Source organism: Phascolarctos cinereus, unplaced genomic scaffold (genome assembly GCF_003287225.1).
Source record: "Phascolarctos cinereus isolate Bilbo 61053 unplaced genomic scaffold, phaCin_HiC Scaffold_29;HRSCAF=532, whole genome shotgun sequence".
NCBI lineage: Eukaryota > Metazoa > Chordata > Mammalia > Diprotodontia > Phascolarctidae > Phascolarctos > Phascolarctos cinereus.
In genome coordinates, this window is record NW_027555624.1 from 56,001 (window position 1) to 83,250 (window position 27,250).

Genomic DNA, 27,250 nt, shown 5'->3' on the forward strand with positions numbered 1-27,250 from the left:
ACAAACTATAATCTGATGACAAGCAACAAATATTTAGCACCTACTGTGTGCTAGGCTTGATGCTGTGAGCAACTCTAATACTGCCTGCCCTGGAGCTTCCATTCCAGTGGGAGGAGAGAAGATCATATACATACGTACTCATGGATGTACTACACATGTACATTTGTCTACACAGAATAAAAAATAGATATTCGAGAATGGAGATCACAGCATTAGGAGCTAGGGGCCAGGGCAGGATCAGGAAAGGCTTCTCACAGATGCCTCTGTGGGAATTTTGAAGGAAGAGGTGGAGTTAAGGAAGAATATTCCAGACAGGAGGGGCAGACAGTCTAAAGAAACAGAGACAAGAGATGACCTGCCATGGGAAAGGAATAGTAAGGATGCCTTTCAGGAAGGAGGGTAGCATGATGGAAGGGGGACGATGCACAATGAGGCTGGGAGGAGGGTTGATCAGGTCAGGCTGTGAAGAGCTCTCAAAACTACAAGGAAGAGTTTATAAGGGATCAGAAAGGACTCAGGGAGCCACTGTAGTTTCTTGAGGAGTGATAGGAGCAGATGCAATTCTAAGAAGTTCTCTTTGGCAGCTGTGCCTCCAGAGGATGGATGGGAGGGAAGGAAACCAAGCAGGAGCTTCTGCAACAGCTGAAGAGATGAAGATCTGAACTAGGATGATGGCTGTGTGAGAATTCAAAGGAAAAAAAAAAGATGAGAGATGGAGAAAGTGAAACCCCAAGATTTGGCAGTGGATTGGGTACTTCACCAGAGGTAGAGTAAGGATCAGTCCATCCCCAAGCATTTATTATTGGGTGAGGAGAGAGAGAGAGAGAAATAAAGGAACAGGGCGGAGCCTTCCAAGGTGGATGCCAAACCTGCAAAGGAGGCTGAGAAATAGTTTGACAAGCAGGAGAAGAGGGAGGACAGAAGGCCCAGGAGGAAGGAATTGAGGGGCCTGACAGTGTGAGTGACCATGAGGACCAAGAAAGGGCCAGCTGCTGTGGAGCGCTCAGTTACAGATGAGTGAAAGAAGTCAGATTGCAGAGGTGTGACCCACGAAGGAGACAAGAGATGGAGGCAATGAGTAGCAAGAACCTTTCTGGGGCTGGCAGCAAGAGAGAGGAGAGACATAGAAGGATTGTCTCCGGAGAGATGGTAAGATCAATTGAAAAAAGGGGGGCATATATGTGCAAAGCAAAGAAGTGATGAGTGTCTAGGGAAAGACTGAAGGAAGCAGGGCCAGGGCGGAGATAACTGAGGGAACAAAATGCTGCAGGAGACAGGAAAGAAAGAGAGCAACAGCTGGTCTGCTGAGAAGAGTTGCCTCTCATCAGAGCCTGGGGAAAAAAGGAAAGAATGGGTAATGGTGTGAAAGGGTTCAAGAGTGGAGAAGGGGAGGAATAAGAGTTTAGTGATAGAGGACAGCAAGCCTCCAGCCAAGAGGGGAGTGAAGGGTTACAAGAGGCCATGTTCTTCACTGGTCCAATCATGTATTACAGATGAGAGCTCTGTGAGGCTAAGAAACTCTACCCTAACCTTCAGCCTTTCGAAGGAAGGTCCACTGTCTGTTTCTTTGTGGAAATCAATCAACATTTAATAAGCACCTACCATTATGTGTGTGAAAAGTACTGGGGATACAAAGAGACAAAAGACCCTGCCTTCAAGGAACTTAAGATCTTACAGGAGAGACAATAAGCAAATAACAATGCCCCACTTAGAAAATAAACTTCTTGAAAACAAGGTCTAAAAATACTTTTTGATTCTTTGCTTCATGTAATACACGAGCCACATTTCATTTAGAGCCCAAACTAAAGACTGGAGTATAATAACAGCTAGAAAGCCTGAGCTCTCATTATCTCCATGTGAGCACTTTGGCCCTTTGCAGCAAATGGCCCAAACACTGACAGGGAAAAGTGTCTGATTACCTCCTCCATTACACAGCACAGAAATCCTGCCTTTCATGCTGGGTATGGCCCATGTCGGATCTCAGCAGGGATAGTAGGTTCATCCCTTCCTCATGCTCTCGTTCATGCCATTCCTGAAGCTGTTCCAGCTCCCCATGAGCCTCTGCTACTTCATTACTTAAGGACAAGACTTTTTCTTTCAACTGTCGGGAAGGAGACATAAAAACAACAGACACTCAGGGAATCATCACTGAAATGTGCTGCTGCCCCCCAGGAAAGAAGCTTCCTGAAACACTGCCCTGAAATGGTCTTCCAATGACAAAGTCAGGCTGTGCTGCTCCAGGCTTCCAAGGCAAGGCCTGTCTTTCAACACCATGGTCAACAAATGAGGCAGTGGCTCACCCACTCTGCTTTTCTGGTGGTTTCTCTTTCCTGAGTCACTATGTCAAGATAACACTAGCTACTAGCTCTACCCAAAATACACAACCACACACACTCACACACACACACACACACACACACACACACACACCCCACATTATTAACAAAATTCTTCTATGAACAAGGTTACTGAACCCAAAATTTTATGGGGAGTGCAATGAAAACACAGCCCCAAAAGCCTCTTCTCTGGTGCATAAAGACCATCCTGAAAACAAAATAAAGTGATAGCAATGGCTAAAACACTCCCCTAGCACTAGCTAGAATCAGTTTGGACTTGAGCAGAACAGGTGTGGTGGAGGTCACTTTAGCATCTGAATGGTGAATGGACTAGAGCAAAGAGAAAATTGAGGAAGGCAGATTCCCCAGTAGCTATTGCAATAGTCTACAACTGAACTGATGAAGATCTACACTAGAGTGGGAATAGAGTCAGAGGACAAAATGGGGCATTTTGGAGATATGCTGCAGAGGTGAAACAGAGAAGAGTTGCTGTAGAGGTGAGGTTGGGTGAGGTGAGGCCAAGGAGAGGTTGAGAAAAATGGGGATTGAAAAAAAAGGCAATTAAGAGATTACTAGTGACTTTGGAGAGAGCAGTTTCTATGGAATGATAAGGTCAGAAATCAGAGCAAGAGGGGAGGAAGAGAATCTAAACCTGGGGTAGATGGGGCCCCTGGGAGTTAATCTCCAAAAAGGAAGAGGTGCTCAGGGGAATCCAAAACCCCAAATTGGCCGTGCATCTTTATCCCTTTGGAAGGGCATCCTATTCAGTTCAGCCTCAGGCTGGCATAAATTTAGGGGGCCTTAAGACAGCCATCAGAGCCTCAAGTATCTCAGGGAGTTGTGATGAATAAATTTAAAAGACATTCTGAACTTGCTCAGTAGGTCTGCAATAGGACCCTGCCTCTTTTTTCTTGTTAATCTTATTCCTAGCTAGATGTTGAAGGACTTGATGGGATTTGCTCCCAAGAAGGGCTGGCCACCCCTCCAGGAACTGTATATTCATAAACAGGAATACTCTCAAGGATAGTTTTGAAAGCAGCTCCTTTCACACAGATCACATATTTTTGGCAAACTGCCTTCTTAGTTAGAAGGAACTACTAAAGGCAGGTAGTCCTGAATTATCTTTGAAGTCTGCCCTGAGGTGTGGACACCTAGCCTGGGATTTTCCCCTTGGCACTCTGGATGCTGAAAAATGGGACTCCCCAGGCCAAGTGATCCCGATGTAGATGGTGCCTCTGATGGTGATCATTGACTATGACAAGATTTGATACCGATTGAGACTTAAGTATATTATTGTTACCTACTGGGACTTACTAACTCTAACTCTATTTTATTAACTAATCTTAATACTATTTTACTATCTTAATAATAAATACCTTTACTATACTTATCAAACTTGAGACTGTGTCATCTCTGAAACCAATCAAAACTGAAAATAATTGAAGCTGCAGTAAATAAGGCTGCCTAGCAATACAGGAGCTTCGAGCTCCATGCAGGCATTCTGAGGTGTGTAACAGAACAAGCACTAGACATGGAGGCCAGGAAGCCAGAGGGACTCATCTGAACCAACAACAGGCTGAGCACTGGGTACACATAACCAGAAATAACAGAGTCTCTGCCCTCTGACAGCTTCCCTTATACCCAAGGAGAACAAGCAAAGAGATAAGGAGGTTCCAAATGTATAGACAATGACTTGGGGCTAATATGAATAACTGTGTGAACCTGGGTGACCTTAGCAAACTCACACAAACACAGAAGAAGGGAGTCCAGTCAATCCATGGATTTAGCAAACATTTACAATGTTGATGTCAAGCAGGGCACTGTGCCAGGTGCTGCAGTGACAAGCATCAAACCTTCCCTCATGGAGCTTATGCTCTAGGGCCAGGCAGGCTTACATACTGAGGGTAGAAATAATGTATACAACTGGCCATTCTGCAGGGGGTGGGGTGGGTGGGGCAAAAGGCAGCCCTCACACTTAAAGGAATCAGAAAAGAGAAAAGGTCTCATGGAGAGTTTGAAAGGCCCCTCAGACATGAGAAACAGCTGGTACAAAGGAAAGAGATGGGATGAGACTAAAAAGGCCAATTTGGCTGGACCCTAGAGAATGGGAAGGGGAGTCATGTAGAATAAGAACGGAATGGCAGCTTGGGCTGAGCTTGTGAGGGACTTGAGAAGAGTTGTTTTGCTTTTTTTGTTTGTTTCTTTGTTTCTTTATTTTGCTGATATCTAAAACATTCATTAAAAATGGACAATATTACTGTTCAAACTTCATATAAGAGAAAGTTCAAAAAAAAAAACTTAGACAAAAACTCAAATATGACTTCACCAGGTCATGCCAAGTGGGGAATGACACACCTCTTTTGCACTCAGTGCTGCCTCTCCTCAGTCTCTGGGCAGACAGTAGCTGTGGTGTTGATAGTAGTAGGTGCAGTGTGTCGCTTAACTCTGATGAAAAGAGTTCTTGCAAAGTGAAAACTTTAGATGAAATGCTTCAGGAAAAGATGGGGAAGAAGAAAGAAGAGAAGCAGAGGTAAAACACAAGAACATTCTGGTGATAGGGATTCCAAGTGGGATTTTGTTGAAGAGGGAAAGGTGAGAGGTCATCCCATGGAGCTAACAATTAGGAATTCATCTTTTAGGAAGGCAGATTCTATGGAAGATGAAGAAGGTGACTCCTTGACCATCAAAATACCCCAGCCAATATCCATTAAAAAAAAAAAGCTCATCACAAGAAAGATGAGAAAAGGAAAGAGAAAGGTGGGCATCACAGCCAGGGTGAAAGAGTGAAAACATGAACTGTAAAAAAGGCATTGGGCAGGAGGAAGAAGGGAACAGAAGGAATGGAAGAGATTCAGAGGAAGCACAAAGAGCAAAAGACCAGAAGAGAAGTTTCTGCTCATCACAGAAAAGTATGAGAAGATTATGAAGACAAGTTCAAAGAAGTCATGGACATTAACGCCCCTTATGCCAGAAGCCAGGGATTTCAGTGAGGGCATGGCAGGAAACCAATCAAAGTGGAGAAACTGGAAGAGCTGGCCTCTTTGCTTGGGGCAGATAGTACTCAGGCATCTTCCTGCAAGAGTAAGGGGAGGGAGTTTGTCATATGGCCCACCCTGGCCTGGAGTCAGCGAACAAATAAAACCAATGCAGCCAAGGTTGAAGGAAAACAGGAAATGAGAAAAATATTTTGCACCAAGTTTGTCTAACAAAGGCCTCACTTCTCAAACATATAGGGAACTGAGCAACTCTTTAAAAATAAGAACATTCTCTAATTGATAAAAGTCGAAGAATATGAACAGGCAGTTTTCAGACAAAGAAATCAAAGTTAGCAATAGTCACATGGAAAAAATGCCCCACAATGGGGAGAAGATTGTGGGAAGATGGCAGAGTAGATTAGAAATGTCAAACCCTTAATATTTTCCTCCACAAAAGAGAGAAAATAGCACCTCTGGGCGAACTTTGATTCATGAAAACAAATAAGAATACTGGCAGAAGAGAAGTCCTCCTGGGACAATTGGAGAAGATGTGAAGAAAAATCCCAGGAGGAGATTTCTTCCCTGTGAAGAATAAACACTCTAGGCTAGGATGCACTTTAAGAGCAAGCAGCAAGTCCTGGGGTTAGTGGGTTTGGGAGGCTGCCTCTGCTCCCAGGGACTTTTACCCCAGGGACAGTGAGGGGAGTTGGGTATCCATCCTGGGGGAGACTGAGGGAACCTCTGCTGACAATAACACCAGACCCAGCTGCGCTGTGGAGATGGAAACACAGTGGGGCAAGAAGGAAGTAGTATACTGCAAGTGAGTGCAGAAGCAGTGAGGTGGGAAACCGCTAGTTGTGGGCAGTGACAGGGGGCTGAAGGTCTTGCTTTGAGTTCAAGGTTGGAAGGCAGAACTGAAGAGGATTAGAGGACAAAGGCACCATCCCCCATACCCCAGGACAAGGGGTGATTATAGTGGAACACTATATATGGAAGAGCAAAAGAAGTGGGCTTCTGGCCGAAAACATCATACTCAGTAAAAGTAAGCATAATTCTGAATGAAAAAGTGAACATTTGATCAATTGTCACACTTTCAGATCTTTGTTAAAAACGACAACAACAACAACAAAACAAAACCCTGAACTCAGTAGAAGATTTAACATACAAGAGCCAAGAGAAATATAAAGTACATACCAATGACCAATTATAATGGACTAAATGAGGATAGAATGTTTACCTTTTATGTATGAAAAACATAAAACCCATGTCTAAGATTGTTACTAGGTAACTTATAAGGAAGATCGGGGTAGACCTGAGTATGATATGAGTACAAAAAGTAAAACCACTCAGGTACAGCTGAGAGTAATTATCTTTTACAAATGAGGTGCAAGAAGAAGAACGAGACACAAGAATTAGATGGGGAGAGGGGCTGTAAATTGTGGAAACCTACTCTCACTGGGAATGGGTTTAACAGGGAAAATACACAAACATTTAGAAGAGTATAAAAATCTTCTAAATTTAGAAAGAAATAAAACTCTAAGGGGATAGGGAGTTGGGAGAGGATAAAGAAGGGATCTTTAGTTGGGAATGTGTGAGAATAGGTTAAAAGAGGAATATGGAAAGGGGTTTAGATTTAGGGTAAAGGATAGGGGAGAGATTGCGGAGTGGGGGGTAGGTTAAGTAATAGGAGGGTAAGGAAGAAGGTAGAAGTAAAATAGAGGAGTTAGGAGAGATAGGAGAAAGGAGATATGCAGAGGCAGAGCCAAAATGGTGGAGTAAAAGCAGTTACGTGCTTGAGCTCTCCCCCGAATACCTGTAAAAAATGACTAAATAAATTCTAGAGCAGCAGAACCCACAAAAGATAGAGTGAAACAATTTTGCCGCCCAAGACAATCTGGATGGCTGATGGGAAAGGTCTGCTGTGTTGGGCTGGGAGAGGAGCACAGTTCAGTGTGAATCACACAGGCAAAGATGGGGGTGCAGTGAACCTGGAGCAGCCCTCGGGACTGAATCACAGGTAGCTGGGGTGGTTTCCAGACTTCTCAACCCACAAATGCCAAAGACAACATAGAAGGTCAGTGGGGAAGGTCTGTCAGACGTAGGTGAGAGAGGAGGGTGGTCCGCTCCTGGCCCTAGCGCAGACCCAGGTTGGCAGACACTTAGGCAGTGGCTGCTTCTGGAGCACTCGACCAGCTGATGGTAAGGGCATTGAACAGCTGATCAGAGGAGGTCTGCAGGGATCCTTCTGCTGGTGCTGAGACAGAATTCTCTTGCTTTGCCATTTCTTATGATATGGAAGCAAAAAGTGCCCTAGGATTAAAAATTATATTAAGTGTTACTTTCCCAGGCCCCTGAGGGGATTTGAGGCTTATTCTGTAGCCCATCCTGTACCAAAAGAATTGTCTTTGTTTCCCTTATCCTGTCATTTATCTTCCTCATTCTGTGTCATGACAATTTTTCCTTACTTGACAATCATTTTCCTCACCTTGTATGTTCTTAACCTGTCCCTCATCTCCAACTCTTGTACGAAACTCTAAAAATGTATCATCTTCCTAAAGGCTGTATAGTTTGCTGTCTATATAAGCCTGGGTCTTTTCCTGTATCTGTGCCCCTTTGTTTAGCTCCTTGCTAACTTTAGGCCTGTGAAGCTTTGATGAAACAAAGCTCCCAATGGCTACAGAGAAGGTCTAAGTGAATTCTTTCACACCTGAACCAGCTCTCCCAACTCTAAACCTCAACACTTAGATCTGGGTCACTGTCCTGGGTGGCAAGTCCGGGGTGAGGAGGAATACTGATGAGCCAGAGCTTGTGGCAGTGGTGAAGAGGGCACTGTCCTTATAGTTCCAAGGCAGAAAAGACTGCTTGTGGTCACTCACAGACCAGAGCTTAGTCCAGGAGAGGAGTAAACACCTCTCTTTAGATCATACCACCTTAAAAGAACAGAAAACTTACAGATCCCTAGAAGTATGTCTGAAAACAGCTGCACAAAACCCCTGAAGCTTGGGCCAGTACACCCTGCACACTGGAAGCAGACCCCTACCTTAACAAAGAGTTTATAAATCAAGTAATTACCTGGGAACATTTACACACTGAACAAAAAAAAGTCAGACTATAGAACCTAACTTTGGTGACAAAAGAAGAACAAAATATACAACCAGAAGAAAACACAGTCAAAGGTCCTACATCCAAAGCCTCCAAGAAAAATATGAATCAGTCTCAGGCCATGGAAAAGCTCAAAAAGGATTTAGAAAATCAAGTAAGAATGATATTCTGGAGGTCAAAGGAGCTAGGATTAAAACCAAGAATCGCCTACCCAGCAAAACTGAGTATAATCAATGAGTGGAAAAATTGGCCTTCCATGATGTAGAGAAATTTAATGTATTCTTGAGAAAAAAACAGATCTAAATAGAAAAACTGACTTTCAAATACAAGACTCAAAAGAAGCATGAAAAGGTAAACAGAAAAGGGAAATCATAAGGGACTTATTAAAGTTGAACTGTTTACATTCCTACATGGAAAGATGATATTTGTAACTCATGAGACCTATAGACAGAGGGCACAGGGTAAGTTGAATATGAAGAGATGATATCTAAAAAATAATAAAATTAAATTAAAAGGCGTGAGAAGATTATATTGGGAGAAGTAGAAAGGGAGATGTAGAATGGGGTAAATTATCTCTCAAGAAAAAGCTTTTACAGTGGAGGGGAAGAAGCGGGAAGTGAAAAGGAATGAGTGAATCTCATTGGATTTGGCTTAAGGAGGGAATAAGGTACACACTCAATTGAGTATGCAAATCTACCTTACTCTACAGGAAAATAGGGGGAAGGGGATAAGAAACAAGTGGATGATAGAAGGGGGTAATTAGAAGCAAACACTTTTGAAGGGACAGGGTCAAAGGAGAGAACAGAAAAAATGGGGCAGGATAGGATGCAGGGAAATGTGACAACATGACTACTATGGAAGTGTTTTGCATGACTACATATGTATAACCTATAGGGAACTGTTTGCCTATTCACTGAGGGAGGGTAGAGAGAGAGGAAGAAAGAGAAGTTGGAAATTAAAATTTTGAAAACAAATGTTAAAAAATTGTTTTTACATGCAACTGGGAAATAAGATATACAGGCAAAGGGATTTAGAAATCTATCCTGACCTACAGGACAATAGAAGGGTAAGGGGATTAGAAAAGGGGAGGGTAGTAGAAGGGAGGCCAGATTTGGGGAAGGAGTATTTAGAATGCACGCCATCTTGGGGTAAGGGGAGGGGAGAGATGGGGAGAAAATTTAGAACTCAAAATCTTGTGGAAGTGAATGTTGGAAACTAAAAATAAATAAATTAATCATTTGCTATTAAAGAAATAAATTACAAAAAGAAAAAAAGAAAAGAGATATGCACAAACATAAACAGAAAGAGTACGACTAGAATCTCTTAGGGAAAGTATATGTTTATATATGTCTGTGTGTATATATGTATGTGTATGTATAGATCAATATATATATATATATATAAATACATCCAATGTTCAATTGTAGCCTTGAGGTAGTGGGTAGAGTGGAGGGAGGAGGGGAAAAAAAGAACAAAATAAAAAGTGTACAGCAGGGAACAAAAGAAAACCTAAAAGGAAGCAAAGAAAAGATGGACAGCTTACAATATAATGCACAGCATCTAATACAGACTTTCTTAAAATGAAAAGCTATTGCATGTACCACATGCATATATGCACATGCACTACATACATACACATACCACAAAACATATATACTCACATACAACATGCACATGATACACACATACACCAGGTTACATGCATACATGCCTATACACATACCACATACACACATGCACATATGTATACCTGTACATTGATGCAACATAACACACACATGCACACATCACATACACATATACACATTTAGGCAATAGTGGACAGTGGGCCAGTCTCAGAGTCAGGAAGGCCCGGATTCATGCCTCGGACTCCTGCTGACTGTGCAACTCTCTCTCATTGCCCTACACCCCAGGTGCTTGTCTGCATTAGGATATAAGGTCTCCTCCTTGAAGAAATTCCAGGTCCAAATGAAAAAAAAAAAGAAGTAAAGACACACATGTGCACACATGCACACACCACACACACACACACACACACACACACACACACACAACTTCTTCTGAAGATCACTGGCAGGGACCTCCAAGGGCATCGAAGCCACAACTTCAGTCTTGCTCCAGGTCACGTGGGAGCAGAAGGGACCCCGTACCTTCAGAATGACAACCCTGCCCCTGCCCATGCAGGCATTCTGAATGAGGAACAGAGCACTGAGTCATCCCAGCCTTCAGAAGTTAAAAATAAAAAGGGAGGGACAACATTTCCTTTCCACTCCTGTTTTTTGTTACAGTCACCCTAGTACACCTGGATGCAATCAGAGAACAGAATTGAAGGCATGCTCAGGCCAAGGCACACTCACCTCCTCTGGCTGTGGTCAGTTTTGTCAGAGGATGGATGGCTGAGGGACTTGAGATGGGAGTATGTGAGAAGGCTGAGTTGCCAGAATCCAGGCCCAAGATGGGGAAGGGACAAAAGTGAGCCCAGAAGCATTGGCCTCAGACCTAAAGAATGAATTAAGATCTAGCAGAACCTGCAGAAAGTATCTGCCCCCCAGAGTCTAAGGCAGGAGTGGGGAACCCTCGGCTTTGAGGACACATATGGCCTTATAGGTCCTAAGGTGCGGCCTTTGGACCGAGTCCACATTTTACAGAACAGATCCTTTTATTAAGGGGATTTGTTCTGTGAAGTGTGGATTCAGTCAAAGGGTCCAGCTTGAGGACTAAGAGGGCCACATGTGACCTTCAGGCCGCAGGTTCCCTGTCCCTGGCCTTAGGAAATAGAAAGCAGGTCAAAGACAGGTCTACTGCTCAGTGAGGTCAGTCAGTCAACATCTAGGAACAACCTAGTATGGGCCAGGCACAAGACAGTCCCTGCCCCTTAGGGAGTTCACAATCTAATGGGGGGGAAACAATGTACAAACAAATACAGAGTACAGGATAAAGAGGAAATGATCAACAGAGGGAAAGCCCTGGAATTCAGAGGGCTGGGGAAGGCTTCCTGGAGAAAGTGGAGGGTCAGTTGGGACTTGAAGGAAGCCAGGTGGCTCGGCGAACAGAGCCTAGGACAGAGAGTGTCCCAGGCCTGGCAGACGGCCAGAGAAAATGCCCAGAGACAGAGATGGAGGGGCTTGTTCACGGAGCAGCTGGAAGCTTGGGGCACTGAATAGAAGAGGATGCTATGGGGAGAAAGGTGGAAAGAGGCTGGAAAAGGAGGAGGGAGCAGGTGATGAAGGGCTCTGAATGTCAAACAGAGCATTTTGTATTACATCTTGGAGGCCACAAGGAGCCCCTGGAGTTTATTGAGCAGGGGGTTGAGATGGTCAGACCTGCACTTTTGGAAAATCACTTTGGTGGCTGAGTACAGGGGAGAGACGGAGGCAGGCGGACCCCCCCAGCAGCCCTTGCAATTGTCTAGGCAGGAGGTGACCAGGGTCTGGATCACGGCGGGGCAGGGTCAGAGGAGAGAAGGGGGCATAATTGAAAGATGTTGCAGAGGTGACATCAACAGATCCTGGCTAGATATTGGGGGGTGGGGGAACGGGGAGAGTGAAAGAGTCCAGGGTGACATCTGGGTTGTGACAGACAGGCTGAAGTGGCAGTACTTTACTCAACTGAGAAAGTATTCAGATTCAGCTCCAGACAATTCTATCCAACTCAGAGGAGGCTCCAGTGGGAGGGGAAAGGGCCCAAGCAGTTAGGAAGAGCCTACTCTGCTCCAGGCACCATGCTAAGTACTTCACAAATACTAACAACCCGTGGAAGGAGGCTCTGAGGCCATATCTGAACTCAGGTCTTCCTGCTTCCAGGTCCAGTGCTCTGGTCACTGTACCACCTGTCCCAGAACTGCAGAGACCAGCCTGGTAGAACCTGGGTAGATAGGATCAAAGCGTGATGGTTGACAAGATGGCTAGAGAAGGGACAGAGCTTATGGTAAAAAGCAAATACTGGAAGGACAAATCGCCCACCAAGGTGCCTCCCTCTGCAGCCCGGGGTATCACGGGAGTCCCCTACCCAGGGGCCAAGAATGACCCAGAGCCCATAAAGAAAAGCTGATAATCATGTTCACAGGCTGTGAGAAAGACAGGGAGGCAGGTAACATGTTTTAAAGTGGTTCCAATGGAGGTTAGGGCTCTGATACCTCCATTCCCCAGATCATCCTCCTGGTAGGCAGAGCGACTACTTCCTTAGTCCTGAGAATGCAACTCTGCTGAGGAGCAAGCCCATCCCCCTAGTCTCATAAATCCCTCTCTAATTCACCCCTGCCCCACTGTAGTCTTCCTTCCTTCCTCCATAGAAGCAATACTAGCTTCTCCTGCCCATCCCCCAGGGCAAAATTGGGCCCTGCCCTCAAGGAGCTTGCATTCAAGTGGGGGAGGGGCTCAAGGCAAAGAGGAAGGGAACTCTGCCCTCCCCACAAGGCTTAGAAAACCAGGAGTTTACATTATCTCTATTGTCCTGGATTTTGATTTCTTTTGTTGAACATTTTCATCTGGTTCTGCCACTTGGCCTCCAATCCTTTGACTGACTACAGACCTGTCTTACTGTCTAGGGCACCATCTTGCTTCCAGGCCTCCAGGTTCCCAACCTCAGTGGCAGATATTCACTGTCCTTCAAGCCCCAGAACAAGTGCCTAGCCTCTTCAAGTCCAAGTCCTCAGGGTGTGCCTCCCTCTCCTTCTCAGCCTCATCTCACCCTAGGGATACCCCTAGTTCAGGGGCGTCCCACACTGTAAAAGACTGACAGACCCCCTGGAAAGGCTGACCCTTATGCAAACAGAACTGAGAACTTCTGACAAAAGAAATAAAAATGCACTACAACATAGACAATGCTAACACGTGGTTTCCTAAGTTAACATGTGGTCTCCAGGGAGAACTAAGTATGACTTGGTGGCCCCTATGTCAGTGGGAATTTGATCAACAATTTCAAATCTCTTTCTGGAGGCCTGTCCATGGTCCATGCAGATATGCTCATGTTCATACACATCATCCTTCCTCAGTGAACTGCAGTGACTTCCTACTAGGTCTGGAATCAAACATACAATCCTGTGGTTAGCATTTAAAGGCCTTTAACTCCAACCCTCCCACCTGTGCATGGGACAAAAAGATGCATTTGCTACCTATGCTACCAAGATGGCAGATCCCTTGTAAAACCATGCCCTCTGATGAGCTAGTCTTCCCTTAGATCACAGAAATGCTGCAAAGTGTGCTCAGATATTAGCAAAGCCTTCAAGTGAGTCACAGATGACAGGTGGATTTGGAAACAGTTAAGGGGTCAAGTTACATAAGCTAGCAGGGAAAGAAAGAGGGCATTTTCCCTAACCTCAACCTCTTAGACCAAAGCACTACATTTAATGCTAATTCATTTGAAGTTGACATTAGATGGAGTGTCTGAAGGGCCTGAAGAAATCTTTTCATTTGGGTTGGAACTTCAGAGAGATTTTGGCTCAGAAACTTTGTAGACTTCTGGGGGGACATTGGGGAACCCAAGTGCTATTTGTGCCCCCTTGAGATGGGGTGACAGGAAAAGCAGAGTCTCCCTGAGGCCTCTTTCCATTTGTTTTGCTATCCATGGTGTTCCTTCTGCCTCAGTCCCTCTGTCCTACAGACATCTCTGGGGACCATGTGGTCACCCCATGGCTGTCCACAGTGCTACTCTGAAAGAAGACTACTAGGAACAGCCTAAGAAACAGGCTGTCCTGAAGCGATGTTGTGAGAGTGAGATTCCAGCCACATGATGGGGAATTCCCTTATGGAAGACACTTCCTCTCTTCTCACAATTCCCTACTGTGAGAGATGAACTCTCAGAGGTGAAGCCTCCTCAAAAGGCCAATACTTTTTGACTATTATTTTCAAAATCCTCCCCTGCTCAGACCCTGTTTTTAAGCAGGTAACAAAGAATAAGCCCTGCCCCACCCCCAACCTGAGCCTTTTGCCCTTGGCTTCCTGCCTCTTTCCTTGTCTTTGAATTTTGGGCCTGGAATGTAAGCCCCATCTCCCAGTTAAGGGGATAGGAAGAAACTTTGGAGCTTAGAATGTAAGCCCACCCCAGTTAAGGGGTAAGGGAGAGTGGTGGGTGGAGACTTGTTTGCATAGTGGGTGGAGACTTTGCGTGGTGGGCAGAGATTTCCTTTTATAAGACGTCCCTGTTACGTGGTCTCTCTCTCTCCAATTGAGCAGACAGCCATCTCTCGAGATTGTAATAAAGGTAACCTTTGCTTTCCACCTTGAGAAGTCCCTGAGTTTAATTTGGGTTAGGGTTGCTGTCCCACACACTACCAGCCTGCTCTTCTCTGGGAATCAAGAAGCTCATGTACCAGGGGATCTTACCATTCTGGCTTTACTAGTGGCTGCCTGTGACCTAGGGCAAATGCCCCACCTCCATGAGCTTCCTCTGGGCTCTTCTCCCAGCTCTGCTTCTCCAAGCCTAGGCCTGAGCTTGGCTCCCTCTACTGCTCAGTGCACTCCCCTCTAGGCCTCATTCAGCAGAAGGGCAGCTGCCCTTTGAACAGAGGGTTTCCATCACAATCTTGACTCTTTTTCCCTGCTACTCAAGCAGGTGGCTTCAAGAGCAACCTCCCTGCGTGGGCTAGATAAGAAGCCAGGATACATCCAAGAGAATATTTATTTTTGCACAGACACAAATTAGAATGTGTCCATACCAAAAAAAACAAAAAACAGAAAACAAAAAAAAACAAACCTAGAGAATTAAACAGTAGTCTGTGATAAGGAAGAGCTAAGCCATCTGTAGGATCCTATGTGGGGCTGCTCACATCCTAGCTTCCTGGGGAGTTGACAAAAGCAGAGGGAGCAGGCTGGGTCTGAGGGGCAGCTGGGGTCAGCCCTGTATCTACTGCTGCTGGCCCCTGAAACCTGCAGAAGAGTGGGCCCCCACAGCTGGCTTCTTAAACCAGTGACCAGCCCTGTAGTGTGAGGCTGCCTTCCCTCTGATGGTAAGAGGCAGAAAGGACAGTGATGCCACTGGGCATCAGTGTTTCATGGCCAGCCCCCCCACCTCCAAGCTGGGGCTGCAGTGACTATCACCCTGGGGACCTTAGGAGGCACCCAGGAATGAACAGCTTTTTTGTCTGATGAAAAAGAACTAGCTCTGTGTATAAATACAAACATCTTCATGCTGATAATACAATTGGCCAGCAGGCCCAAAAACTTTGCCCTCCCTCTCCCATCCCAGTCTTAACTCCAAAAAGCTGCCCCCTCAACCTATCCCAATAAACTTAATACCTGCCCATGTGCTAACCTGGCCCCAAAAGAACTAGAATCAAAGCTCAGAGTAAGAGCCTAAGGAGTCTCCAATGCCTCCAATTTCCCTGCAGAGGCACCTGGGGCATGTCACATCTGCTCCAGGGATAGAGGTCAGCATCAGCTCAACACCAGCCTGTGATAGGGACGGGGAAAGGCCAATCTCAACAGGATCCTGGCCAGTCCCTTGCCCATCATAGTCACAACCACACGAGCTGGTGGTCCCAAAGGACAAAGCACAGTGACTGAGTTCCAGGTGAGGAGGTGGATGAAGCCATGGCTAGAAGGGTGAAGTAGGGTCTCTGGGCCCTTGAAGGGCAGCCAGGAGAAACCTGGTACCAGCAGCATAAGGGAAGGCCCTCTCCCAATGCCTGCAATCTGAGATCTCTCCCTTTCAGCGTTATCTAATGCATGAGTAATTCTCTATCTAATAATACTGCCTTTCCCACACACCTGAAACCTTCCAGTCCTCTGTAAATGAAGCCCCAGTGGGTAGAGGGGGCCATCAAGCCGTGCCTACACCCCCAGCTGCCATACAGTTTCTGAATGCCACTCCAGGTGATCCTGGGGGCAGAATTTCCCCCAAATCTAGGCTGTTGGCCTTGTCAGAATAAAAAGTCCAGACATTTGTGGTCATTCCCAGGTACTTCCAATTTCAAAGACTGAACCCATCAAGGCCAGTGATAAAAAGAACTATGCAAGGTCCCATGGAGGGCGGCATTAGCCACCTGCTGGAGCATGCCCATGTCGGACTGGCTACCAGTCTGCTCTTTGCAGCTGCCCAATTTGTCATGCCCTTTCTACACCAAATTCCTTGCCCAGAGCCAAGGTGGTGTAAGCTGTTTTTCTGTGGGACTGCTGCTGAGCATAGCAAGGACATCACTAGTCCCTTCCACACCCCCAACACATAATACATAAGTATTGCTACACCACTTGGAGGTGGGCAAGGCCTTGCAGAAAGCTGGGCCACCTGACCCAGCAGATGATGGGGACTGAAACAGAAACTGCTCAGCTGGCAGTCTCCTCCATATCAGAGAGGGCTTGGTGGGGCAAGGTTGCTCCACAGAGGTGGGCTCCCACCTTCTGTCTCTCTCCCAGAAGTCATAGTGCCCAGAAGGGATTGAGCCTGGGGGTGGGAGGAGCAGGTGCTTGCTGGTGGCTGAAAGAGGTAGGAGTGAAGGTACCGGGCAGGAAGGTGCTAATTGGAAGGCTTGCCTGGAAGTGGTAAATGCAGGTATAATCAGGGTGACCCCAGTTGCTGAAGATAGGAATCTCTATCAGCTGGTATGGGGCTGTGTCGTTGCCCCGTAACGAGAGTGGGGTCAGGAAGGCCCAAGATTCCTTGGTGGATACCCCGCCCCCATAGCCCTTCTGCCCCAGGATTCCTTTAAAGAGCAGTGGGTGAATTCAGTCCCAAGCTTATTCCTCAGCTTCCTATCAGACCTATTGGGACCTGGCTTCCACTGCAGCCACCTGCCAACAACAGCAACCCCACAGCTGGTGATCCAGCCCTTGAGATCACCAGCATGCCTGGGTCACTGCTGTGGGACCAGCCCTCCATACCTGAAAGTGGAAGGTCTGAATGGCCTCCCCAGCATTATCATAGGTGAACTGCCCGAGGGCCACTCCCTCCACCTGGGAATCTTCATTGAGCCCCTTCACAGAAGGAAAAACAAAGGGAATGGATGGATGGACAAATGGATGGCTGGGAGTGGGGTGCAGGAAAGGTCATGCTGATAGCACAAGAATCCAAATTAGTCCATGGAGGGAAAAATGGGAGAGGTTTCAGGGGGAGGAGGAGGCAGCCAAGGCAGGATATATTGGGGAGGGGAAAGAGGAGCAAACACAATCCAACTTGATGTTGCCTTCCTTGATCCCCTCACCTGCTAGCATCTCTCTCAGTAATTCAACAGACAGAGCCTTTCCTCTCCAAGGCCCTGGCCTTCTTCTCAGCCCCTTCCCCAAAGCTGCTGAATGACTTGGGACAAACCCCTTCAGCGTGTGCGCCTCACTTTCTTCATCTGTACCAGGATTTCGGTCCTGAAGCATCCCTCTCCTCCTGCATATTTCACCTTCTCTTCTGGCTCCATCTTTTCACCTAAATCCTCCTTACATGGACCTTCCATCTCTGCCCTGACTAGGTGTCTGTGTAGGGAATCACCGTCGCTGCCCAACTTGCCCATTGGATACCTGACCATGGAGGCAACTGGCTATAGTAAAGGACCCTAAGACACCTTGTAATCTTGACTCTTCTTGTTGCTGTGGTTGTCTTTTCCTGGCTCCTATCCAAGAAGAAGGGGAGGAGAAGAAGGGCTGGCCCCAAGACTCAATGTCCCATCTGTAAAATGGGCACATCCTTCCATTCCTCACCTCGACATACTGCTGTTAAGAAAGGGCTTTCTGCACTTTGGGAAAGGAGAGCTTCCAGGCTCAGCTACTCACCAAGATGACAAAGTCCTTGGGGGCTCTGGTGATGTTGCTGAGTGGGGACAGGGCTTTGGGCACATGCTCCAAAGTGATGGCAGTGAGGTGGATGCAGGCAGATAAGGGAACGCCAACAAAGCCCTGGGGCCCTGGAACGCCCAGCAGTTGCCAGGGCAGACATTTGGCTGTGTGTACAAGACAAATCATGTGAAAGGTGGCATACACGGAACAGATGCGGGTCCTGGGGCTCCTCTGCCTTGAGGGCCCAGCCCCCAGAAAGGAGGGGGGAGATGGCAGGCAGAGAGCCAAGCTGGGGGACCTTTGTTCAGCCCTACCTGGAGGATGGCTCTTTGGGTCTGGAAACGGTACCACAAGGTGATGCCAAACAGACTGATAATGGCCATCCTGGTGCCACAGGTCTTTGAGCTGCGGCTACTGAGGATGCTGACCCCTGAAAGAGCAACAGGGAGAGAAGGTGGGGGAGCACCCAAGGGCTGGCAGGACACGGAGATGGCTTAGGGCAGTCCTCAAGGTGAGGGGGCGCAGCCAGGGCATCAGCTCTCTGAACTGCCCTGGCCTATAAAGGGCATCCTGATTTGTCAATTCCTCCTGTCTCACAACAGTTATCCTGATTTTCCATTCCCTCTTGTCCCAAGCCCTCTGGATTTCTATAAGCTGCCTACCTGAGGACTCCAGGGTGTGGTCCACCAGCCCAATATGATCTTCCCTGTAGAGTTTCGGGGCCTGCTGCATGATCTCATGCACTTTCTAGAATACAGACATGCACCACTCTTGGCAGGGCCACCTGCAAGCCTGGCCCAGCCCACGTAGGCGACGGGCAAGCGTGCTACCTGCTTGGCCTGGGCTTCCCCCTCCCTCCTGGCAGGCTCCTCTCAGGGCATACCCATGACCCCAGGCAGGAGGACAGGCTCACCTCTTCTTTCATCCTGGTTGTCTCTCCTTCCTTCAGAAGGGTCAGCCTCAAGTCAGCAGCAACTTTGCTGGCATACTTGTCCTGCTCCTCTGCCACATGGCGCAGGATTCTTTGCTCCAGGCCCCAAAGCTGGGCCTGTACCTCCTCTAGCTGTACAAGCCTGGCCTGAGTGCCCTGGTCTCCAAGAAATTCCAATGTCGCTCCCTTTCTTCTTCCCCATCCTCACCCCCTCATTGAGAAGGCAAGCAATTCCATATAGGTTATATATCTGTAGTCATACAAAATACATCCATAACACTCATGTTGTGAAAGAAAACAGACAAAAAGATTCAAGAAAAATGAAGATAGTGAAAAAAAAGTTGCTTCAATCTGTATTCAGACATCATCAGTTCTTTTCTCTGGGGACGGATAGTATTTGTCATCCTAAGTCCTTCAGAGTTGTTATGGATCCTTGTATTGATGAGAAGAGCCAAGTCATTGACAGCTGATCATCTTACATCTGGCGACCCTAGTATGTTAGATAGGTTTGTGTTATTTATGCTAGCAATAGGTTAAACATAATTTTTGGAGGACATTATACATTTCAGTCTCATTAATTATAGGAAGAATCAATCAAAACAGAGAAGGCAAAAAAGGAAGCTAGGGTATTAATTGAAAATGGTGCTAACCCCATAATGTGAGGGTACACAGCTGTGTGGCCTGGAATGAATTTGCATACTCAAACCATCTTCCAGTGGAACAGAAAAGTTTTATTGTAACACTAATAGAGCCAGCATAGTTCTTAGGGAACCTGAAACTTAACAAGAGTAACGCTAAAGCTTAGATAGAAAAAGAACAGTGACTAGTGTGCCAAGTATGCTAATTAAATGGTATTGGGTGAGATTAAGGATTCCTCAATATTCAAAGGAATAAGCAAGAAGCCCAGGTGCCTTGGGCATAGGCGCACTCCTGGAAATGAATGGGAACATTCAGGGAGTCAACAGAGACAACCCTGTTGATACCACACATTGGGGGAGAAGGGAGAGGGTAGTACTGTTTATACAAAAGCTTGCCAGAGGCGTGGTCCTTGGAGACCAGGTGCTAGAGACAAGATTCTTGAGTAAGCACCTCTGTGCCTCCACTGATAGGTTTTACCTGAATAATTATATGGTCAGATATGTATGTGTTTGCAACAAAGAAAGAAATTCTCAAAGGGGCCCAATGAGACACTGGGTTGCTTCCAGAGACATAGTCTTTTCCTATGGGGTCCAGTTCCCATCACTCCATCATTCCCCCCTCAAACAAATGGGACCCAAAATCTTTTGGAGCAAAGGGCAAAGGTCTTGGCTTCTGGAAATGCTTCCTGCTGGCAAGGGGTGTAGAGCTATCCCTGCCTCTTGGAGTCCTGGGGAGGAGTTTGACTGGAAGTGAGCATAAGCCATGTCCAAGGGATGGGGTGGGGTGGACATGGGCTGGTATCTACTGGTCTGTAGGTAAATGGCCTGCAGACTGGAAGACAAAAATCTGACAAGCAAGTTCAATACACAGAGCCCAAATATAAGGAGCAACAAAATAATTAGGAGTAGTGTCAGAATGAGAGAAAACAAATAAAGAAACCAGGAATCTCATTAGAATCATTTACATTTGACATACAGGATTATCTGATCTTGTTACTTTCTCAAAAGTTACCATTCTGTTTCCAGTTCCTTTAGGAGGATCAGATGCTATTGAGGATTCAATGCTATAGGTAAAAATATAAGTAACAATATTCTTTTTATCATATACACACACACACACACACACACATATACATACACACACATATACATACATACAAGCACACACACACACAGACACACACACACACGAGACAATTGGCGTTAAATGACTTGTCTAGAGTCACACAGCTAGTGAGTGTTATATGTCTGAGGCCTCAGGTCCTCCTGATTCCAGGGCTGGTGCTCTATCCACTGTGCCACCTAGCTGCCCCACTATCAATATTCTGGCAGGTAGAAATTTTCCACTCTTGGGTTCAATAGTTATACAAACGAATTTGCTTATAAGAGGCTGACTCTACTCCAATTATGATAAAAGACTTGGAAGGATACTTGAGCTTTAAGTTACCACCCTCCAAGAAAATTGATTACACTGAAATTCTCTTTCCCAAATCAAAGATGCTTCTGATTTAATTTCAATAATTAATAGAATAACAGCTAGATCCTTCAATCAGCTGTACCAATACCAAATTATTCTTACATCATTTTGAAACATTTAAGCACCTTATATCATAGAGACATATACAATAACAGGCGGATGACTAGACCAATTGCTCATTTACTAAGTCGTTTAGGATATGGAAAGGAATGTAATTTTAGGCTGAATTGCTCAGATCTTAAACACAAGTTTTATTATCCCAGCTTTGGCCTATGGGATAACGATTCAGCATTGTGTTTGTACCTTTGTTTCACAAACTTCTTTTCCCTTTGTCTAATTGTTCCCATATCATTCAGAAAGAATGTTCTATTCAAGGAATTTAATCTTTCACGTGATATGCAGACAGAGAGATGACAAGCCCGAGCACTAATTTACCCACTTATGGAATGACCACACATTCAGATCAAAACAAGAAGACCTCACATACTTGCACTGTACTCACATTTTTTACTAACCACTTCCTCTGATTATACAAATCTGCTATAATAGAAAAAAAAATAGGAGTATGATTATACTAAATATGACAGGTTTAAACATCCTTAGCTCTATTTGAATTCAGAGAAGAGTCACATTTTTCCAACCATGCAGTGTCAATTCCACCTCTATGCCAGACTCAGGAATAGTCAGGTAGAAAACATTCCTTTTCAAAGGAACACCATGGGGAAACTGAGCCAGGAGGATCCCACCTTAGATTGAGGCTAAGGTTGTCCTCTCCACTTTTCCCAGATGCAAATCTCCACTTGTAACAGCTCAGGATCACTTTCCCTCCGAGTAACACGTGGCATTTCTCTCAGATCCTGATTGAGTGCAGACAACTATACTCAAATTCAAACTTAAAAAAAAAAAATTAGTTACATTCCCAAGAGCTTTTACCTCAAATAGTAAGTTTCATTAATCATAGCTTGGGGCTAGATACAATTATTTTTACTCTAATGGAGTTGCAATAAGCAATAAAAATTTATCAGAACTCAAATCTTAAATTTAAATTTGTTCTGGATGTAAAAGCCAATCGTTAGAGATCATTTAAATAAACTTGCAAATTTTCAGCAAGCCTAGTTCATTGGGAGCTCCATATACCAAACAAGCACTTCCCAGGGTTGATAAAATAACATACATGGTTTTGAATAATTTCCCACTATCTTTTAGTTCCTTTCATTTCATACTCTAATAACATCCAAGTTATGAAAAGTTGCTTGACATAATTGATGCAAACATTGACCAATAAAACAATATTATGTACTTGAAACTTGAAACAAACCCATTACTAATCAGGTGACCTCTCTTCTTGAATGCATTTCCAAATCATCACATATAAAAATTACTGATAAAAGGTTGGGTTTAACAAAAGCAGAGAGTGGCTGGCTTCTCCCTTCATACTGCCTTGACCTATCCCTTTCTTTTCTCCTGTCTCTCTTCCTGCAGCTGCTGGGGAGGGTGGGCAGGATATTCTAGGGGGTGGGCTGCAGAGTCCCCAGGGGCCCAGGGCCATTGCCAGTGGGGCTGACTTGGTTTAGGGGTGATGGAATCCCAAAATGTCAGGGCACAGGGCTGTGTTGCCTGGAATGAATTCACATACTCAAACTTGCAAGTTGATGAGGATCATGCTAAAGCTTATATGCAGAAATGGTCAGTGAAAGAAATGCCAAGTATGTTAATTAGGGTATCTGAGGTGGGATTAAACAGTTGTCCAGGTGCCTTGGGTGCAGGCACGGGTGGTCTGGACTCCTAGAATGTATAGGAAAATTCAGGGACTCAGCAGAGATTACTCTGTTGATACCAGATATGGGGGAGAAGAGAGACAAGATAGTTCTGTTCACACAAAGGCTTGCCAGAGGCATGGTCCTTGGACAAGCACCAGAGACAGAGTCCTTTGGCCAGCACCCTAGAGCCTGGACTGATAGCTTTTATCAGGTCTGTGTGTGCCTTCAACAAGGTAAGAATTTCCCACAGAGGCCCAATAAGACACTAGATTGCTTCCAGAGACCTGGTCTTTTACTTTGAGGTACAAGTCCCATCACCCCATCAGGACCCCTACTGTAGCTGCTGCCCTCCTACCTCCTTTCTTTTGGCAGATGAGGGAAGGTGACTCATATTCCCTACTATTTTCGCTTAGTCTGATCTGGGATGAGGGGTTAACAAGAAAACATGGGGCTGTTTGCAATCCCCATAATATAATACCCTCTTGATTCAGGGGAAGGGAGTGGGGAATGCTTTGTGTTTAGGATTGTGAGAAGGTGTTTCAAAAGGGGATGAACTCTGGAATTATCCTAATGTCTCAGGAGTTTTCTCTTTCAATCTTAAAATGGTCAATTTCTAAGTTCCTTAATGATCAATCTCAAAACCTGAAAAATCTGATAAGATGCTTTTAGCTGTTCTAATTTTTCACTGTAGCCTCAGCCTAGTCAGAGCTGAGACCACAGGGCGAAGAATCGTAAGAATTTCTTTTGAACTTCTACTCGAATAAACTTCATTTGTATGTCAACCCCTTAAAAAGTTAGAGCTGGGCCTTGAACCTGCCTGACAGGTGAGTTGGGGCCCTGGAAAAAGATCCTGTTGGTGCCTAATCCCATCTCCCTCACACTGCAGAGCTCAAGGCTTCAGTTGTAACGCATCTCTTTTTAAGACCTTGTAAGCAAAATTTGTTCCCTTTTTGTAGGAGACTGCCTAGTCAGAATCACATTGCACAAAAACTTTTTTTTTTTAATATGAGGCAGGAAATGGTCAAGTGCTAGTCAATCTACCTCTCTTTGATCTGATGGGAAAAGGTTACCCCTTACTTTTTTTGTTTCTTGTCTGTCCCTCCACATTCAGAACCTGGCCAGAGTTCAGCAATGTGTGTGTTTGTGAGAGACAGAGAGAGAGAGAGAGAGAGAGAGAGAGAGAGAGAGAGAGAGAGAGAGAGAGAGAGAGAGAGAGAGAGAGAGAGAGAGAGAGAGAGAGAGAGAGAGAGAGAGAGAGAGAGAGAGAGAGAGAAAGAGTTAGTTTACCAAAAACTTTTTCTTTTCAAGAAAGTTTATCTATGTTTTCAGTCTGGCTACAGCCCTTAGCAGTATTTCTTGCTGGCTGGCTGCATTTTAAATCCTACAAGGTATCAGATTACACACATAGACACTCACACCACACAGAGACACAAACAGAACAGACAAAAATACCAAACAGAGTGATACAGATAATGATGAGGAAAGTTCGAAAGCTCAGAGAAGCTTGTCAGAAATACCCTGCATACATCAGACAATTTTTTTCTTGGTCCTCTAGGTCATACTGAGGCAGGCACAAGGCATTCCTTTTTAAGGTCTTGGAAACACAGATTTGTCCAGTTCTGTAAAAGATAACCTAGGGACAAATCTCAGGAAAGTCCTGCTCCTCTTGAAGGAGGGATTAGAGTGTGAGTGAGAAGGATCCAGCAGGCATAGGAGTGGGGACTTCTGGGAAATTGAGTCCTGCCCTGAAACTAAAAGAGAAGACAAATCTCAGGGTATATAAGAATTATATATGTTAGCAAATAATTATACAATGCACTACTAATTTTCAGTCCACAAATCATACTGTGGTAAAACACATATAATGATGGAGTCTGTTACATGGGATTTCTAACTAGCCAAGCAATGGCCCAAGTGTAGCCAGAGTACTAAATCATGGTGCTAGATGGCAGAAAATGTTATTGAACATCACATGCCATTTAGAGACAGCATTGAAGTTCTGCAGGACATCAGGTATGGCAGACAAAATGGAGAGAGTCTATCGCTTGAAGAAATCTTGACAGGTCATGGCACAAGTACAACCAACAACATATGGATTTACACACTGGGCCATAAACAGCCCACCACTGAGACCAAAGGACCCACAGGATGAGCTTATATTTTATTTATTTTGACAGAAGGAAAAGCGGCAGCACATGTTCATCAGGGTGAATATGCATCGTTTCTGTATTCTCAAGTCCACTGATTCTGGAGCCGAATAAACAGTATGAACGCTAGTAATGCAGAGAATACACATCACATCATGAATGGAGAAAAAGCAAAGGATAGAAGGGGGGGGGGAAGTAGGAGCCAAGGCCAGTTACAAAATAACTTGTCCTCTTCCCCTCTGCAGAAATTTCCTTATCCTTTGAGGGTTGAACTAAATTCAATAAACACAATACTTCGAGCTTCTGCTCTACATTAGATATACCTTAAAAACAAAGCCAACTTGGAAGATCTATTCTAATGGAAGCCAGCAACAGTTTGATATAAACTAATACAGAGAATCAAAATATCTGTTGTTGGAACGGACCTTAACAATCATGGAGTCCAGCCTTGCAATCAATGTAAGAATTGTTTTTGCACCGCAGTAAGAGTCTACTTGAAGGGAATTGTCTCACAAGAAGTCCATTCCATTTCTATAAAATTTGTTTTTCCTTATACAAGTCAAAACCAGGCTCCTCTCATCACTGATCTTAGCAGTTTCTTCTACAGATACCCATCTTCACAATGGCCCTTCACATAGTTGAAAACAGACATCATGCCTTCCCTTTGTCTCCTCTATCATTCTTAGTTCATCCATATCTCTAGTGTCTGAACTGATTAATGTCCCTCCTAATACATAGCATCTATAAGTAAATACAAAACATAAGTAAACACAAACAAGTAAACACAGGGTCCCTTCAGCCCAGAGCTGAATGGGACTATTATCTTCTGTGATTTAAACTCTATTTTTCTATTACTACAGCCTTAGGGTATGTTTAACTCTTTTAGCAACTTATGATCAATGAAAACTGATATATCTTTTCCCAGTGAACTGCTGTAACCCCCTCCTTCCCATGGTTCATAACAGCATCAACAAGGCAACTGAAATTGTGCAGAGGCTGGCCTTGAACCCAGGGCTTCCTGGCTAAGGCCAGGGCCACCCTCCATGTCCCAGGCTCCCTGTGCCATACAAAAAAGGGAAGGGAGAATCAGAAGAAAGAGGAATGGAGACTGCATGTGCATGGTACTGGTTATCAGTCTGGGGTTCACGGAATCACTAAGGGCTGGAAGAGATTTGGGAGATCATCTAGTACAAAGTCTTCGTTTTACAGAAGAAGAAACTGAGGCTCAGAGAGGAAGGGCTTTGCCCATTTTCACAAAGGGAAACAACAGAGCAGGTTTCCCGGATTCGAGATTCGAACCTGAGTCCTTTGAATCCAGATGCAGCAAGCTTCCCATCTGGCCACACCTCGTCCCCACCTACCCCACTCTACCTTCCTCCCCCCCCCATGTTTCCCGTTTCAGGGGGACACTTGGAAGAACCTCTAGCACACGAAGCAGCCAGCCTGGAGCTCGGCCACCCCCGCGATCTCGAGCTGGGAACCCCTCCCGCAGAGTTAACCCGCCCTGCACATGCGCACTCACTCCTGACTTTACCTTTGGGCCCATGCGCGGGACCCGCGGATCTGACAGACGCATGCTCAGTTCAGGCCCCCTCGCGGCTTTCCAGGGCTACAAGCCTCTCTAGGGTTGAATCTTTTATACTTGTGTGCTCTGGAGTCTCTCAACCTCCAGCTTCCGGCCGTGGAAGTTTTCTAGAGCGTAGGCGAGGGCCCGGAGAAGCTGAGAGGCCAAGGGAGAACTCCTCGCGAGTCCTGCAGACCCTCTCTGAAGCCCGCTGGCATAATGAAAATGGTTTTCACCGTGGGCAGCAAGAGAGAGCTGCCTCCCTCTCGAGCCTCCTTCCCCCCGAGGAGGGAGAGCGGGGTCCGAGCTTTGGGCCCCAGAGCAGGATCCCTCCTCCGGGTCAAGGACCTGGCGAAGATCCACAAAGCTGCCTCCATCGGGGATGTGGCGAAGGGGCAGCCGCTGCTGCTGCTCGGGAAGTCAGGCGGAATGGTGTGGATAAAGTGAGTCCTCGGACCCCGGCCCTAAAACCATGAATGTGCCCCGGTGAACAAACTCTCTTTCCCTGTTAGAAGAAGACACTGACTTCTGTAGAATTTCCCTCGTATGAACAGGACTATCTCTACCGACTCCTCGGTTACCGTACACATTCCAGACATCAAGATGTATGTCCTCTCCTGTG

The 27,250-nt window shown here is 45.6% G+C and overlaps 2 protein-coding genes across 3 annotated transcripts in view; both read right to left on the minus strand.

The window, feature by feature from the left end:
* Positions 1 to 2,323, minus strand: part of LOC110203931 (SUN domain-containing protein 2-like) — a 29,574-nt gene extending 27,251 nt beyond the window's left edge. For both annotated transcript variants that reach the window (XR_013484131.1, XR_013484130.1), the window contains exon 1: positions 1,920 to 2,323. The gene's annotated coding sequence lies outside the window, so the exon portion shown is untranslated. The remainder of the gene's footprint in view (positions 1 to 1,919) is intronic.
* A 15,773-nt stretch (positions 2,324 to 18,096) lies between these two features.
* Positions 18,097 to 26,640, minus strand: LOC110203934 (SUN domain-containing protein 2-like). Its single transcript, XM_020980323.2, is given in 6 exon segments — positions 18,097 to 18,242; positions 18,245 to 18,275; positions 18,426 to 18,541; positions 18,774 to 18,858; positions 19,025 to 19,245; positions 26,436 to 26,640. Coding segments are annotated over 6 exon segments (804 nt in total).
* Positions 26,641 to 27,250: the final 610 nt, after the last annotated feature.